Consider the following 16,319-nt stretch of genomic DNA (forward strand, 5'->3'; position numbering starts at 1 on the left):
TCGGGGCCCCAAGTGTGAGAATATCTATACCACTCGCCTGCTCAAAAATAACATTTTTAGGATTTCAGACAAAACCACTGGATTGTATAGTGAATATTTCCCCCATAATGGATTTTTAGAGGAAAGGTTTCTATACTAAAAGTCTGTATTTACCTAATTTAGCAGTTTGAAATGAATATTGTAGGTAAGTTTTACATGATCATATCTGTAAAATGGAACAAGGGATATTAAATCATAAAATAAGACTTTCCAACATTTGGTCTGGATACTGAATTAGTATGACACATAATATTCTAAAACTTTGCTTTCTCTATGCTGGCTTTTCTCAACTAAATGAAAGCAAGATATGATTTTTGGATGCTTAAATAGTAGCTAGGTATTCTCTTATTCCAGAACATAGAAAAAAAAAGCCATTAAATGTGCCACTATAAATAAAATTTTGTTACTATTTTAAGTCTAAAAATAACAGTAATATAATTATAATCATGATTCATTTTACATGCTTCTGAATTTATATTATCAACCTAGAGAAAGTTTATATCAGACAGGTAGGAAACCTCTGACAACGACAGAAGAGGTGAACTGATGAAAACCATGCTGAGTGGTTCTTTACCTCTGCTGGGCACTGAGCAGGGAGGTGCCGACACACCTGGTCTTGTTCACCTGCTTGTTTTATGATTTTCCGGAGCCCCTTTCTTGTTAGACAGGAAATGTACATCTAATGAAAACGATTTCCCATGTTACCAATCCTCTCTTTCTGCTCATTAATTCATTCAATCTTTTAAGGAGGAATGGAGAATGGGAGGAAAACCAAACGAATCAGTTCTTAGAAGGTTCAAAGTTACATTATCTTGAGTTATAATTGTCTGTTTAATACAATTACACCATTTTCTCTTCTAAGAACCATCTCATAATTTAAAGAATGACATGGCTGAGAAAAATACTTAGGAAGACATTTTTAGGCTGAATTTTAAATCATCTTCCAAATACTACATTCTGCCCCTTTCTTTATTGTAATAGTTTATCTGAAAGTACACAAAAATTAACAAATTGCTTTTACTATGCAATTCTGAAATATCAAGTCTGCCTCCAATAAAAAAAACAGTAACTACTTTTATAACATTAAGGTCAAGTCATTTGTAAAGATAATATCAACTGAGACTTTTTGGCACTTACGACTAATCCATTATAAACAACTGTCAATCTTAAAAACACAGTTCCAGTAAACATGTAATTACACTGGATACAGATAAGAAAATACAAGGCCAGCATGGTAGCTCATGTCTATAATCCCAGAACTTTGTGAGGCAGAGGCAGGTGAATCATATGAGGCCAGGAGTTCAAGACCAGCCTGACCAACACAGCAAAACTCTGTCTCTACTAAAAATACAAAAAAAAAAATTAGCCGGGCGTGGTGGCGTTTGCCCATAATCCCAGCTACTCAGGAGGCTGAGACATGAGAATCACTTGAACCCAGGAGGCAGTGGTTGCAGTGAGCCAAGATCGTGCTACTGTACTCTAGCCTGGGTGACAGAGCAAGCAAGGCTCTGTCTCAAATAAAAAAGAAAGTACGAGAAGCTCACTGGCTGTGCTAAACCAAATGAATGGAAAGCGTCAAAAGTGATTTTATACCAAGGGTCCATCCATACAAATAAACAAAATCCTATCCTCTTCTTTCTATATTTTTTTCTTATTTCTTATACAAGTAACAGAATGCTTCATTTTATTCACTTCAATAGGACAAAGTCCTTAAAGAAAGACTGAAAAGAGCTGATAATCAAAATCCCAAATTTTATGCTTATTTTTGTTTTAGTGCTATCAATTTTCTGACATATTAACATAGGCAGGAAAACATTCTCAGTAAATTGAGCATTTGAGTCTACAAATGTCTTGAAGCACTCTGACAAGTTACATGTATCCCATGTTGCTTTTGGTTTCCCATCTCTTCTTTGCTTCAAACCTAAAATGAAGAACATACAAATCTCAATTTATTTCTTAAAAAAAAAATACTTTGCTGAACATGTTTACTTAGAGACCAAAGCAAAACAAACAAAAATTTTTCACATACTCCAATGATTACAAAACAAACATTAAACAGGATGAAGAAATGCCTCTATATTTATAATCCGATAAACATTCAAAGAAGAAAAAAATGTAAAATGAGTAACAGTTATACACGAACTAGATCACAAAATATATTAGCAGAATTTCTACGAAGTCAGGAGATTTACTACTAAAAATCTTAAGTAAACTCACCCCCATGCAAGTTTCTTCTTTTTTCGGGCAGCCTGTGAATTTTCAACCTCCTTTTTGGCTTTTACAAAGTTGTGGCAGGCAACTGCTTTGGCAATTTTTACACCAAGCTAAGAATTACAAAGGAGAAAAAAAAAAAAGTGAAAATAAATATTCCAGCTAATACAGTAATTACACTTATACAAATAATTGAGAACTTGCGGGTAAGAAAGCCATGTCTAGAAATTAGAAATTCTATGTTCATTCCCTCTCAAAGTATAATGAATGCAAAGATAGGACCCATATCTCCCGTGACTCCCAATAGACCCTTTACCCTAGTTATACCAGTCTCCTGGATGGAAATCCTTCTCAAACTGAGGCCCCTCGAGGGTCCACAAAGGTAGTAATGAGGGTCTTCAAGCTATTTCAGCATTGCAGTAGGCTGAACAGGAATTTACCCCTGATAAGGCTGCAGACACTGACAGAGACATCAAGTTTCTTTGCTCTGGGCTAGAATTACAGCAACTCAGTATGGTCACACCAGTTATCTCATGCTGATCAGAAGCTCTGATTGGCAGTCACAGATGTGATTAATAAAACATGGGAAAGCTAATTACTACTTCATAAATGCACTCTGTATGATGGGTAACAGCTTTTAATTCACTGAGAGAAAAAAGAATATCAGGGGTGCTAAGGTGAAAAGGCTGAGCACCAGGACCACAGTACTTAAGTGTCCCCTGTGCAGGGCCCTCTATGTGTGCCCCCCTTACACCCATCTGTCAGTCCTACAAGATCCATTCACAGTGAAATCCCCCCATCCCAGAAGTCTTCTTTAACTCAACCTAAAACAGTCCTTGTTTCTCCAGCCCTTCAGCTTTCAGTTATACACTCTGCTCTACACAGCGTTCTGGCTGCAGAGCTGTTCCCCAGCAAGTATCTCCAGGATAAGCATTGTGATGATATCTTCTACTTTTAGTGTGCTCTTATTTTTAAAATGCCCACCAATGTGGACAGCTCAAGAGTATCCATTAAGAACCCAGATTAAACAATAAAAACTAAGTACCTCTTTGGTGTTTCTTGCCTTTTCTATCCCTTGTACTCACCTGATGCATATTAGTAGATAGGCAGATTTGCAAAAAAGAAGAAATGACCTAGAAGCCACTCTAAAGTCAACAGGTTAAAGCCTAAGTTCTAGGGATCTGCTTGCCAATAGTAAGGCATGGCAGGAGGTTAAGAGCACACGTGTAAGGAAAGAAGCAAACTTAGGAGAGCAAGGTTTGGCACGCTTGACATGTCTTCAAGGTTTGGCACGCTTGACATGTCTTCCAGCTTATTCTTGGAGAACAGTTTCCTTTAGGATGAAATCGACAAGTAGTAATCAAGCACTGTCTGTAGTTTATAAATGAGGGCAAAAATAGATTTGATTTTTCAGCACAGTTAAGAACATATATATAAAGAACACAGACAAATGGAAGGAAGCTGACAATTGAACTACAGTGCCGAATTGGTCAACATCAACAGGAAAGGCGCCGAAGAAAGGATGACTCATTGTAAAGCAGATCGACCTCGGTGTCTTCCCAAAACTCAAACCCATATTTAGCAGTGCTACTGTCGTCCTCCTCTTTTTCAAAGGAATAACATTCATTCAACAAATTTTACAAAGGCATAAATGCATAATTTTGCCAGGCACTGTTCTAGGTGCTGGAGATAGAGCATTGAGCGAAATGGGTTGTTTTCAAACTGTGGGGCTGGGGAGAAGGAGTTGGCAGTTACATTTGACTGCTTTAGTACTGGCTTTGTTCTTCTGGTTCTCCTTTCAAAATTTCCAGTTCTTTATTGTAGAAAAGTTCATGTAAGTCAACCACATAAAAAAAGGTTAAGAATCAAAAGCCTGTATCATCATCATCCCAGGAGAAAATGAAACTCTGGAAGGAGGCTGTGGCATAATTTATCATTAAGATGAAGTCCCTATCCACTGAAAAACTATCCATTTGTCATACATGTAAAAAAAAAAAAAATTCAAGTTAACACCTGTCAACTAGTTAGGCTAGTCAACCTTGCAGTATCCAACAAATACCCAAATCTCACTAGCTAACTTTTATTTCTTATCTCATTTTAAGTCCCTGTGGATGGGCAGGACTCTCCTCTAATCTGTGATGCCAGCATCTCAACATGTGGCTTTCAGGACTATTATGGCAGCACAAGAGCTGGAGGGCCTCACAATGGCTCTTCGATGCTTTAGTTCGGCAGTGACACAGATCATTTCTGCTCAGAGCCCACCGGTCAGAACTACTCACGTGGCTCCAAAACAAGGGGGCTGGGAAATATGGAGGTACAGCAGGCTATGAAGGGAGCAGTAAATATACCTAATAAACTCTCTTCTGCCGTAAATCATAGCTGGCTATTTGTGTTTAAGATGCATATAGGTCTCTCTACATTCAAGTGGACAATTCAGTCTCTTTCCTCTTCCCCGTCGCCAAAACAGAAAACAGAAAAATCTCTATTTTTTCCATGAACTCCATTCCTATCAAATGCAAATTCAGTTTTGCCAAAACCACCCACCAAAAATGACCCACTCAGCTAGCTTCTCTTATATTTCAACTGAGACTATACTGTAAGAAACAAAAATGATCTGAACCATATTTGCCATGTACCATTAACAATGTCAGAAAATTATTTTTTAAAAGTGTTGTCAATTAAGACATAGCTTGTATTTTTCTCATTGGAATTTCCCAACATGGCTGTCCTTGTTAGGACAGCCAAACCAAGCCAAAGAGCAGCTCCCTATGTCTGGGCATGCAGTCATTTGACTTCAATAGACTCTTCACCTCGACATGTCATGTACTCTAAGAATGTAAAAGCTTTTAGTGCTCCAGCAATGCTAACGCCAAATCCAGCACAACTAGCATCACAGTAAATACTTAACAGCGTATGTTCCTTAATACAGTATATGCTTGTTAAAAATAATTCATTAGAACGTATTAATAAGCAGCCATTCACATGAGAGGGCTCCATCATTTTGTGAACTTAATACATATAATAAACAACTAGGTACATAGGCAACACTTTCAAACAGACCTGATCCTATAAAAGGTATATTTTCTAACTGTATTTTACCTTGGCTTAGGTTAAATAAAATGTTCTTCAGCTGATAAAACACTAAACAAACCTGGTCTATGTATTTTCTACAGAAAGAAATCTTTTAGCTTGTAATGATGAAAACTCATAGCCTTTTTGTGTCCTTCATATAATTAAAATGAATGTGTCTCACTTATTTCTGTGGAGAAAGAAAAAATATCTGAAAATATAAAAGGATAATAAGACTTTCTATGAAAGAGGCAGTTGAGAAGAAACGCAGTTTCCCAGTCAAGATGACTAACCTGGGTTCCAGAATATAAAAGAATATCGTGCTGTGTTGCAGTATTACAAACAAATAAAATAAGCTGAAAAGAATCCCCCTTCCGCTTCTATAAAAAGAAAAATGCATCTTCATGCTCAATGTAAACATCACAAAAGCTTGGTCAATGGTTTAATATTTAAAAAATGGTTTTGGGTCATCAGATAACTATAGCAACACAACGTGGAAAGAAATTTTTTTAAATGAATAAAATATATACAAAATTTCTTGTATGTGTAGCCAAAGTATCAGCATTTTCCATATAGAACATCCAATATTTTGCTGCATTTTAATTAAGGTGTCTAAACATTATCACAAAGAACTGCAAATTGGTCAGAGCATGCAGTAAGGAAAATTAAGCTCTAAAGGCTTTTTATCACCATATTTCAGGAACCAAGGGTGTAAAATGTTCTAATTTGGGATATATTAAAAGCCATAAAAGGTCTTTCAAAAAGATTAATGGTACTTTGCTTGGATTTAAGATAAGGGCTTTAGCTGGTTGGAAAAGCAGGGCCCTGGCTGGACCCTTGAGGCATTCATCTTTACAGCCACTTGGAAGATTTGTAAAAGCGTCTGCATAACCTCAAGCAAATGCACGGCGACATTTTTTTAATTCCTTTCAATTTTACAGGTTTAGCGTGTGTAAATCATATTGGGTTGTAAAATAGATATAATGACACATCCTTGTAACACAGTACAGATTTTTAAAAGACAAACTTCAAAATAAAGTTAGTTTTTCTTGCAAAATCTTGTCATTATAAAGTTTGCTGATAATGATTTGAAGTATCTGATTCAAACCGCTTAATCTAGCATAACTGTAAATTTCTTATCCGTTTCAGAATACATTTTACTCATCTCAAAATTACTAGCTTGTAACAGATTTATAAAGTTTTCCTCCCTTTTGAACACTTTCAAGGCACTTATTTAAAAATACCAATTATCATACTTTAACTTTTTATGGAATAATAGGTCTCTATGAAAAATATTTATGCCATTCTCTTTTGTTCTTTAATTAAATGAAAACAGATGTTTTCTGAAGTAAAGCGGAACCATTACTGGAGTACTTAAAGTGTTAAGGTCTTTAATTTTTATATCAGTTTGGTCGACAATTCTTGATTGTCTTTACTCAAGCTCAACATTAATGTCAAGCAAGTTACCTAGGAGACGAAAGAGATCAAAGAGACAAAAACCCCTCCAATGTCTGATTAATCAAGCCTGCAAACAGCTTATTTCTTTTAGCCTGCATGCAAGTATGAAAATGAGATTCTGGGAGCCGAACATTGTGCAGATTTGTTCATTCTTATCAGAACAAAGCCAGCGGCAGCTTATTTCATGGATCATTGGCACTGTCATCAGTGCTACACAGAACGGGTGACAGCTCCTCATTTTGAGGCTTGAACAAAATTAGCAAAAAGTCGGCACAAATTAGCCTCTCATCTTTTTAGTAATATGACATTATTCATTTACTTTTTATCCAATTTTTAATTTTTTCCTTGTCAGCTATCCCTTTCTAGTGTCTCTTGCATGGCATCATAAAATGCCTTCCAAAAAACAAGCAAAGAAATAGCCAAAGTTGAAATAACATACAAAGTTCAAGAAGCAAATAAGAAAAAGCACTTCCAATGACTGGTAACACTGTGTTTTTAAAAAATAACTTTCGAAACTCTGCATTAATATTGATTTTTAAAAAACAGCTCAGAATGCCTTGCAGTGAAGGAGTTTTAAGAAACGGGTGGTATATTTAAACAAAGAATATAATGTGACCAATGTGTTTCACTCAAACCACAATTTAATATGGTATGTGCTCTAGTAAATTCAAGACATCTACATTTGAACTGGTACCTTTCCCTCCGTGGTCACACCTGAGATGCCAAAGCCCTGGTGAAGCAAATAAGCTAGGCCATATCCAGTCACTTAACTCCTTCTTTAAATCAAATCATTTTCTGTTCTAAGAAATAACCTAACTTCACTGTCATCTTAAAATGTGCATGCACAGGTTGGCATATGTTTGCACGTTTGTATACTACATATATCTATATGTATGTACGATCGTATACACAGCTATCATTTATTTTTATACCTACAACTCCTATCACTTTATTTCAAAGCATAACCCAACAAATCCTGTTTTTAAAACACATCAAATATATATACAAATATCTTTTATAATATATGTGTATATCCACATATCATTCATATATGTGTGTATATGTGCATATATGATTCATATACTCAACTCTGATTTCATAGTGAAATCATTTACATAACACCTGTTTTAATGATGACTATTAAGGCTTCAAATTATATGTGGATTACAGTATTCCAAAGGAGGGAGAAGATGATGTTCTACTGTTGAAATTACTCCTGGATACAGACGTTTATATTCAAGCAACTTATGCCATTCATAAGGGGAAAAAAGCATTAAAAAATTAACCATAAGCTGTTAGATGCTTTACACAGCCCCCATAAGAAAGACAGTTTTTTAAAGAACTGTAGTACTGTTTTCAGCAATTTCTTTATCTCTGTTCTTCTACGTAAGAAAGCCTATTAACAAGCTTTGAACTTAAAATCACATTTACAATAATGTGCCATCAACAGTTTTATAAGCTAATTAGAAAAAGATTAATTAATGACTGGCTGCTAATAAAATGGCAATCATGAAGAAAGAAACCAAGGGTGCTAAGCTTCAACTACCACCAATTAAGAGCTAATTACAAACAAATTATATATGTGTTTTGCTGTGGGCTTTAATTTACTAAAATGGTTTTAATTAAAAGAGAAAACATGCTGATTAATTGAACTGCAGAAAAAATCTACAGTATAAACTGTGCTTTGTCTGTCTCTTTAATTAGACTTGTAACATCTGAAATCTTTTTTTAAGGTTAGTTAAAAGCACAGATAAACATAATTAAAAGAGAGCATAAGGAACACCATTTGAGGTGATCACCCAATCATACCCCAAAGGTTAAAAGAAAACATCCTCAATGTAATGAGATTTGAATAAGCACACCTAAAAACCTGAGAGAAAAAAAACCATCACTGAACACCAGCCTTATTTTTCTGATGTTAAAATGCTGCAATGTCACGGCTGTGCACAATTTTGTATGGGAACAAACATATCTTTAAACTAGATGTAAAGAAATTCATCCAGGCCCTCTCTTACTTGGGAAGTCACAGCTTATTTTCCATACATTGTGCCAATTGTTGATCTACATGCAATAACTGAATTACCTGTAAGAACCAAGGAGAACAAGGCTTCAAAGAATTAAAATAGCCCTTTAAAAGCCCCCCAGATAATGTGCGGAATACAAAATGATACACAGAGTAAACTTTTAAATTAAAAAGCACTGAAAGATGACCAAAGTTAATGAATGAGAGCGAGTTCTAGATGATCCTCAACAGACACACATACCCTTCCCAAAGGCAGAGTTCCCACCTTCCCTAAGTGGTGAATTAGCTGCTGATCAACACAAGCCTATTTGGTGAGAGATTTTTTTCCCTCCCCAGTGTCCTATATTCTTTCTCATTGCGGATTAGTGAAATATACCAAAAAGAAAATGGTCTCCTATACTCTTTCTCATTGCTGATTAGTGAAATATACCAAAAAGAAAATGGTCTCCTAAACTCTACTGTTTTACTGGAAAGAGTAATAACAAACAAGCAAACAAAAGAAAAAGTAAGGGACAGAAGGCACAGTAATAAAATTTGAAAGAGAGACATAAAATATATTTTGCCAGAGTGCAGACATTAGATGACTCTGTATGAAATGATCATTTAAACAAAAAACAACCATTTGCTTTTACAGCAAAACCTAGATTATATTCATCATACACATCCCTGATACTAGCAATGAAATAACTTCCTTTCCATAAAAATAAAATGTTGAAATGGAGATCTTAAATTTAAACCCTTAAAATACATATAAATAATACTTAATGCATTTTTTACTATGTTTACCCAATCTTCAGTGGCTAGAAATCACAATTAAGACAATAGAAAAGATCTGCAACCTTTCCGCAGGGTCACAGGTTCCAGTGGTAAATTGTTAGAACAGCTAATTGGAATACACCGTTCAGCTTCGTATCTGAACAAACAGTTTTACCTCAGAAACATGGCTGTCAAGACATTTCTACACAAAGTATTCACAAGAACAGAAAACGATTTTGTTTTCTGGATTACAGAATAAAGATCTGCTTCACTATAATATTGTCTTTCAATTCAGTTTTTTTCAGTTTTTTTTTGATGCAAACGTAACGGCCCTGAATAGAAGTAACTTTAAACTTAGGTTTGAGAACATCTCTAGTCCAAAATTTAAGCAAATGTTTTGAACTCCAGATACAATAACACTCCAGGTACTCTGATCAAAATTATATTATTTGGGAAGGGCTTTTTTTTTTTTTTTTTCCAGGGGGAGGGGACTTCAAGCTCCTTTTCCATCAAGATAACAGCACTTACATCTACATAAAACTAATAACTGAAATGAAAAGGAAGAATTGTAGTCGAACCCTCTCTCAAGGAAACCAAAAGCTAACAATAAACTGACTGGAAAAGTCCTGAATACTAGAGCAAGTGCTACAGCATCCACAGCACTTTTGAGAAAGGACTACTTCTCAGATGTTAATATAAAATGAAAAATCTGTCTCCTCAAATGTATATATAAAGTCCTCTTCTAGGAGAATGCCTTCAGATGTTCTCCGCAATTGCTTTACAGAGCTTAGGCTACAAATTAACAGTCTGCCCAAATTTAGAAAGCATTTAATTCACTTAGTTATAAATTACAACTCAATCAATTCAAACTTTATTTTTTTAATGGCCATTCCTACCTTCTTGAAATACTGACAAACTATTACTACTTCAACATTATTAGCTTTATCTGTATTTTGAAATCCAAAAATTTAAGCAGTCTACTTCATTTATAATAAAATTAAAATTCAATTTCTGGCACAATTCATTCTGCCAATATAACACTTACATCTATAAAGAGGGTACCATTAAAATGAGATATATTTATCATTTCTACTTTTGATACACCGTGGTTATATTCTCAATAATATTAAGCTCAACAGCACTAAAGGCTGAAGTCATTGCCTTAGTTCCTTTTTTATAAGTTCAAAAAATGAGCTTTCAAATATGAAAAATTTTATCGTATCATGACTCCAAATCAAAGGGTTTTAGATTCAGCAAAGATGGCAGCGCATTATAACCACAGGATCTGAGATGTAAATATTATATCAAATGCCTTGCAAATCATCAAAAACCAATATGATTACTCTTTATAGCTTGTGCAAAACTGTTATAATGTTACAACATGAAGTTCTGGTGTTTTCAAGGAGTCAGGTTTACTCTGCCTTCAAAGACCATCCTGTTTCAGCTACTTACAGAAAAAGCATTATGCTTTTATGTCTTTTTTTAAGGGCATATGCCTTTTTTTATGCCTTTTTTTAAGGGCATAAAAAAGCTCAAATGAAATTCATAGGCAACCTCTCTTTCCCCATTCATTTCTGCCATCACAATATACAGGTATAACTGAAATCAACCTAAGCAATAGGTATGATGCTTTGGATGGCAGAAACTCACTGTCCTGCTGCCAAACCCAGTTGGTTTTTACCTATAGCAGGCTAACATGAAGATGCCTAGAGAGAAATCCCCTTTTGTGAGGTTCAATCTAAGTAATCAGTAGTAAGCAGTTACTACTTTAACATTATTAACTTACCTGTATTTTAAAATCCAAAAATTTAAGCACTCTATTTATAATAAAAAAATTAATTTATTAAATAAAATAAAAACTTTATTAAATAAAATAAAAACTTTATTTATTAAATAAAATAAAATTAAAATAAATTATTTTTATTAAAATTTTTAGTTAAATCTGCTTCCTTTGTTAAATCTAGGCTTTAGCACTTAATCTTAAAACACTTGTTTCTATCATTTTCTATAAATTGGTATGATTTAAACAAACATAATGTATAAGAAAAGAAAGTACGAAAGCGTGGCATTTTCAATGATCATTATCAATGAATGGAATGTACATCAAACCAAGTCTGAGTTTAACAAGCCACAAATACGCTCAAATACTTGAATGTGTATTTTATACACATACACACACACACATATTTCAAATTAGAACAGTTTCATCAGTATGACACAAACCCAAGTATATGTTTCTACTTCATCTCTCCTCCAAGACTTTTAACAAAGTATTTAATCAACAGGAGGGACAGTCTCAATCACATTACATGACAAAACCAAAGATTACGGCATAATCTAGGCTTCAAACATGTGAACGTGACTGAGACATCCCCCCAAACCACATTCTACACATCTTAATGCCGTCATTAATTTAAGGGAATATGATTCTGGAAAACTATGTTCTTGCTGTATCACAACAAGAGCACACTAACAGTCTTATTTTGGAATACCGTTTTTGTGTGTGTGTGTGTGTGTATGTGTGGTTTTTTTTTTTTTTTTTTTTTTTAAGAACTGTTTTCAAGGCCTATTCTCAGACATGGTTCTACTTTTGGCTTCATTTTTCTCAATACTGATGCTGCCCCATTGGTTTCATAGGCTTATAAATGTTAAACATCAAAAATTAGTTTCACTTATTATGGTTGGAAAAGGCTTTAAGAACTCTGGGATCTGTGCCTCTGAGCAAAGGCTTTATCAGCAGGTCCCAGTCACTGCTGCTTGAAAAAAGAAAATGGTACTGATGAAAAACCAATATACCTGATTTCCAAAAGGACACCTACCATGCACATATACATTTAATTCATAAAGGGCTTCTGCCCCCAAACTCACACTTAGTTCTCAAAATCCCATCTCTCATATCCACGGTTATTGGTACCAAGGAGATAAATATGTAAAATTAAATCTCAAACCAAACTATTCATTCAAAAATTCCATCTTGATTATTCTTCACGGGTGCTTAATGAAAGTAACATCAGTATCTTTCCAATGCCTGTGTCTGAACGGCAAACATTTTCCAGATGTTTTTCCACTTACACAGGGCAAAGAACAGGGCCTAAATTATTTTTCTTTCAATCAGAATGCTACAATCCCATATTAAATACATTTATTTTACCAGAACAAAACATTGTATTTGTATGAACATAAAAAGAACACTGAGAAAAACATTTACTATTCTTACAAGGGCTGAAAATCTCATGTATTTCTGAAGCAATCTCATTTGTCAAAAAGTGTGACAGGAAATAGCCCTTAAAAAATGGAAAACATCTAGTCAGCATCATACAATTCCCATTTCTAAAACTGCAGTATGACAAAGCAAAAAAAAAAAAAAAAAAAAAAAGAATCCTAATATCCTCAAAGGAAACTCACATTTCTGAAACCTCTAAGGTGCTAGTTCTGTATGTTTTGACAAACAGCTTCAAACTGCACATAGAAAGGAAAGCTTACGGTGAATAGTAGCAAGGTAGACAAGGACAGAGTTCATATGCACCACTGGTGGGCAGAATGTCACATGGTGACCCTACACCAGGCCAGTGCATCATTTAGGAAAACTTTATCCAAGTCCCAATTGTCCAGATTTACTGAGAGATTTAGCAAAGGCACACAAAAGATTCTATAATCCAATAGCTCACTTAAGCCAAGTTTTAGATTTAGTTTGCTGGGTGACGATTAAAAGTACAATGAGATCACATTTTAAAGATCAAAAGTCATTTGGCAGTCACCATAATAAAAACTGTCACAAGCAAGAAAATCAGCAGTGGACACTAAAACAAACAGGGAAAACATGAGAAAGAGAACATTTACACAGTCTCAGACTATCTCCTAACTCCCCACAAGACACTTATTTATTCCAAAGGAAGAAGCAATAACGTCACAGTGGAGAAATCTGGAGACACTACCTAAAGTAGTTAACCAAAGTAACACCATTAGGAAAGGGACAAAGAGACAGCACGAGTCTCTGGATCGCTGACACTGAGAAACACACAACATTACTCCCGTGATTTTCCTGCCAAAAATGCATAACCTAAAATTAATCATGAGGAAACAGCAAACAAATCAAAATTATAAGGGACATGCTACAAAGTAACTGGCCTCTTCAGAAATATTAAGGTCCTGAGAAACAAAGAAAGACTGAGGAACCATTCCAGATTTAAAAAACTAAAGAAACATGACGACAAAATGCAAAGTCATTGACTAGGAAAAAGAAGTTTCTTTTGCTATAAACGGAATTAGTGGGACAACTGGCAAATTTAAATAAAGTATGTCAAATTAGAAAATATGAAGGCAAATGTTGTAAAACGACGTTAGCATTTCCGGTATCTGAGGGAAAGGTAAATAGGAAATCTTTTTCCAAATTTCTCAACTTTTTGAAAGTCTGAAATAATGGCAAAATATAAAGGGTGTTGTTGTCTTTTTAAGTAAAATGTGTTCAACTCAAAACTTCAGCATTACTAACTCTACTAAAAGGAACATAGAACCTGCAGTAAAATAAATGCTTCTCTGCGAATTCCCCTTGTTTCGGATGGGGGTACTAATAAGCAGAAAAAGATAAAAAGATGGACAGTTGTGCATGGATCACATGGAGCCCACATTTTAACCCTAAAGACTAGGCTTTGCCTTACCTTTTCTTCCTTTGGCAAAGCAAAATCTGAGGAAACTGACTGACTTGGGGGATTCTGCTGGTCAGTCACTTGCTACTTGGAAGAGATCACACAATACGCAACTCTGGGATCTTCCAAAAGGAAGACTGGACAAGCAACAGCAATAGGACACCAGCTTGTTGCGTCCTGTGATCCTGAAGAGACCAGGGAAGAGAAAAAATCCATACCATTTCTAAGAACAATAGGGAAGCCATACTCTATGTCCCTGCTGGTTTTTCTTATGCGCCTGTCTTACGCTTTACTCGGAACTATCTCACAGACTCCAGGGCAGCTAGCATCTAATAGCAACTGGTAACACATTTCCAGAATTGTTAAAGGGATTCAAGAGACACTTGTTCAACATACAGCAGGACATGGAATGCTTTCTCATCACTAGCAATGCATTTAAGTATCAGTTATCTAGAAGGTTCTGTTTCTGATCCAAATGAGGTAGATATTCAGACCAGACTGCCACCAGCTTCTGCATCCCTAAGGACTGGTTACTGCTGCCTTGTGTGCTTTTCAGTCCCTGAAAGCTCCCTTAAATCTTGAGCCACTCCTCACTATACTCCCCCATCCTTAGAGCCATGAAAGGTTATCTACGCATTGGAGTCTCTTCCAACCTCACAGGTACTGCCCCTCCCTACCATTCCCTGACATTTTCATGGTCAAGTCTCCAAAATTTGGAGATTAGATATTCTACTGGTATAATTTTGCTATACTTTCAAGTACAATTACTTGAAAGTATATACTATACTTGAAAGTAACTATACTTCCAAGCTGGATAAGAAATGAAGCTACTATTTCTAAAAAGACTTTCTAAGGAAATAAAAGTTCCAAGTGCCAAAAGAGTCTACTTACTAACAAACAAAAGATATAACGTTTGTTGAATAGAATTTTAAAGATGATTTTCGGCACAGAGCTCTTCATAGGGAGAAGTACTCCTAGTTTATTCTTATTGAAGAAGCCAATGTAATAATAACAACTAACACTGAAATCCTACTGAGTTTATGGCACCATTCAACACACTTTCAAATTCACTTTATTAAAATGAGATACCTGTACCTTTCTATTCTAAAATAGATTAATAAAATGCTGTTATACACAATGAAAGCTATACTCAATGAATCAAAATATGGCTACCTTAGAGATGAAACAGAGTAATAGTCAAACTGCAAGCACAAGAACTTATAAGACAGGAAGGGGAGAACTGTATCTTACAAGAAAAAAAACCAAATAGTAAAAATACTTTGTGATCTATCTCGCACTTTCACTTCCGCGTACATATGCAAAAGAACTGAAAGCAGGCATTCAAACAGATATTTGTACACCAATATTCATAGCAGCATTATTCGTAATGGTCAGAAGGTAGAAGTAACCCAAGTGTCCACTGAAAGATGACTACATAAGCAAAATGCAATACAAACCCAGAATGTAACAAGTGCATACAATGGAGTATTATTCAGCCTTAAAAAGGAAAGGAATTCTGACATATGCTGCAGCAACATGGAGTAAATTTGAGGACACTATGTTAAGTGAAATATGCCAGATGCAAATGGACAAATATTAAATAATTCCCCTTATATGAGATACCCACAGCAGTCAAATTCATGGAGACAAAAGAGTGGCTGTCCAAGGCTGGGTGGAGGGGAGAATAAGTACAGAGGTTAATGGGTACAGAGTTTCAGTTCTGCAAGACAAAAAGTTTTGGAAGAGGGTAGTGATGGTTGGACAGCAATGTGAATGCACTTAATTCTACCGAACTGCACAGCAAAAAATGATTAAGACAGTAAATTTTATGTTATGTACATTTTACAATTAAAAAAAACCTTATATAAAATGTCAGTTTATTTTCTGAAAGGCCATATAACTGCCATTTATGTTATTTCTTGGCTATTTCCCTAAATGAAGTCCATGGCTTTATAATTTCCTTTATATTAGTCATTAATATATATTCTCTCTCACACACACACACAAACACATACACACACATTAAACACAGAAGTATTTAATGTGACAAATGATTTTAAAAGGTTTAAAGAAAAAAAGATAATTTCTGAATCCTCTTTCTGAACTTGTTTTTTCCC

General features: G+C 35.0%; 1 protein-coding gene across 1 annotated transcript in view; it reads right to left on the reverse strand.

Moving 5' to 3' along the window:
- Positions 1-846: 846 nt before the first annotated feature.
- Positions 847-16,319, reverse strand: part of FAM204A (family with sequence similarity 204 member A) — a 33,437-nt gene continuing 17,964 nt past the window's right edge. Inside the window, exons 7-8 of the mRNA XM_024253858.3 lie at positions 2,257-2,363; positions 847-1,960 (exon numbers count right to left, since the gene is read on the reverse strand). Coding sequence (XP_024109626.3) covers positions 1,909-1,960; positions 2,257-2,363 — 159 coding nt within the window. The 3' untranslated portion in view covers positions 847-1,908. The remainder of the gene's footprint in view (positions 1,961-2,256; positions 2,364-16,319) is intronic.

This window comes from Pongo abelii, chromosome 8 (genome assembly GCF_028885655.2).
Source record: "Pongo abelii isolate AG06213 chromosome 8, NHGRI_mPonAbe1-v2.0_pri, whole genome shotgun sequence".
Lineage (NCBI taxonomy): Eukaryota > Metazoa > Chordata > Mammalia > Primates > Hominidae > Pongo > Pongo abelii.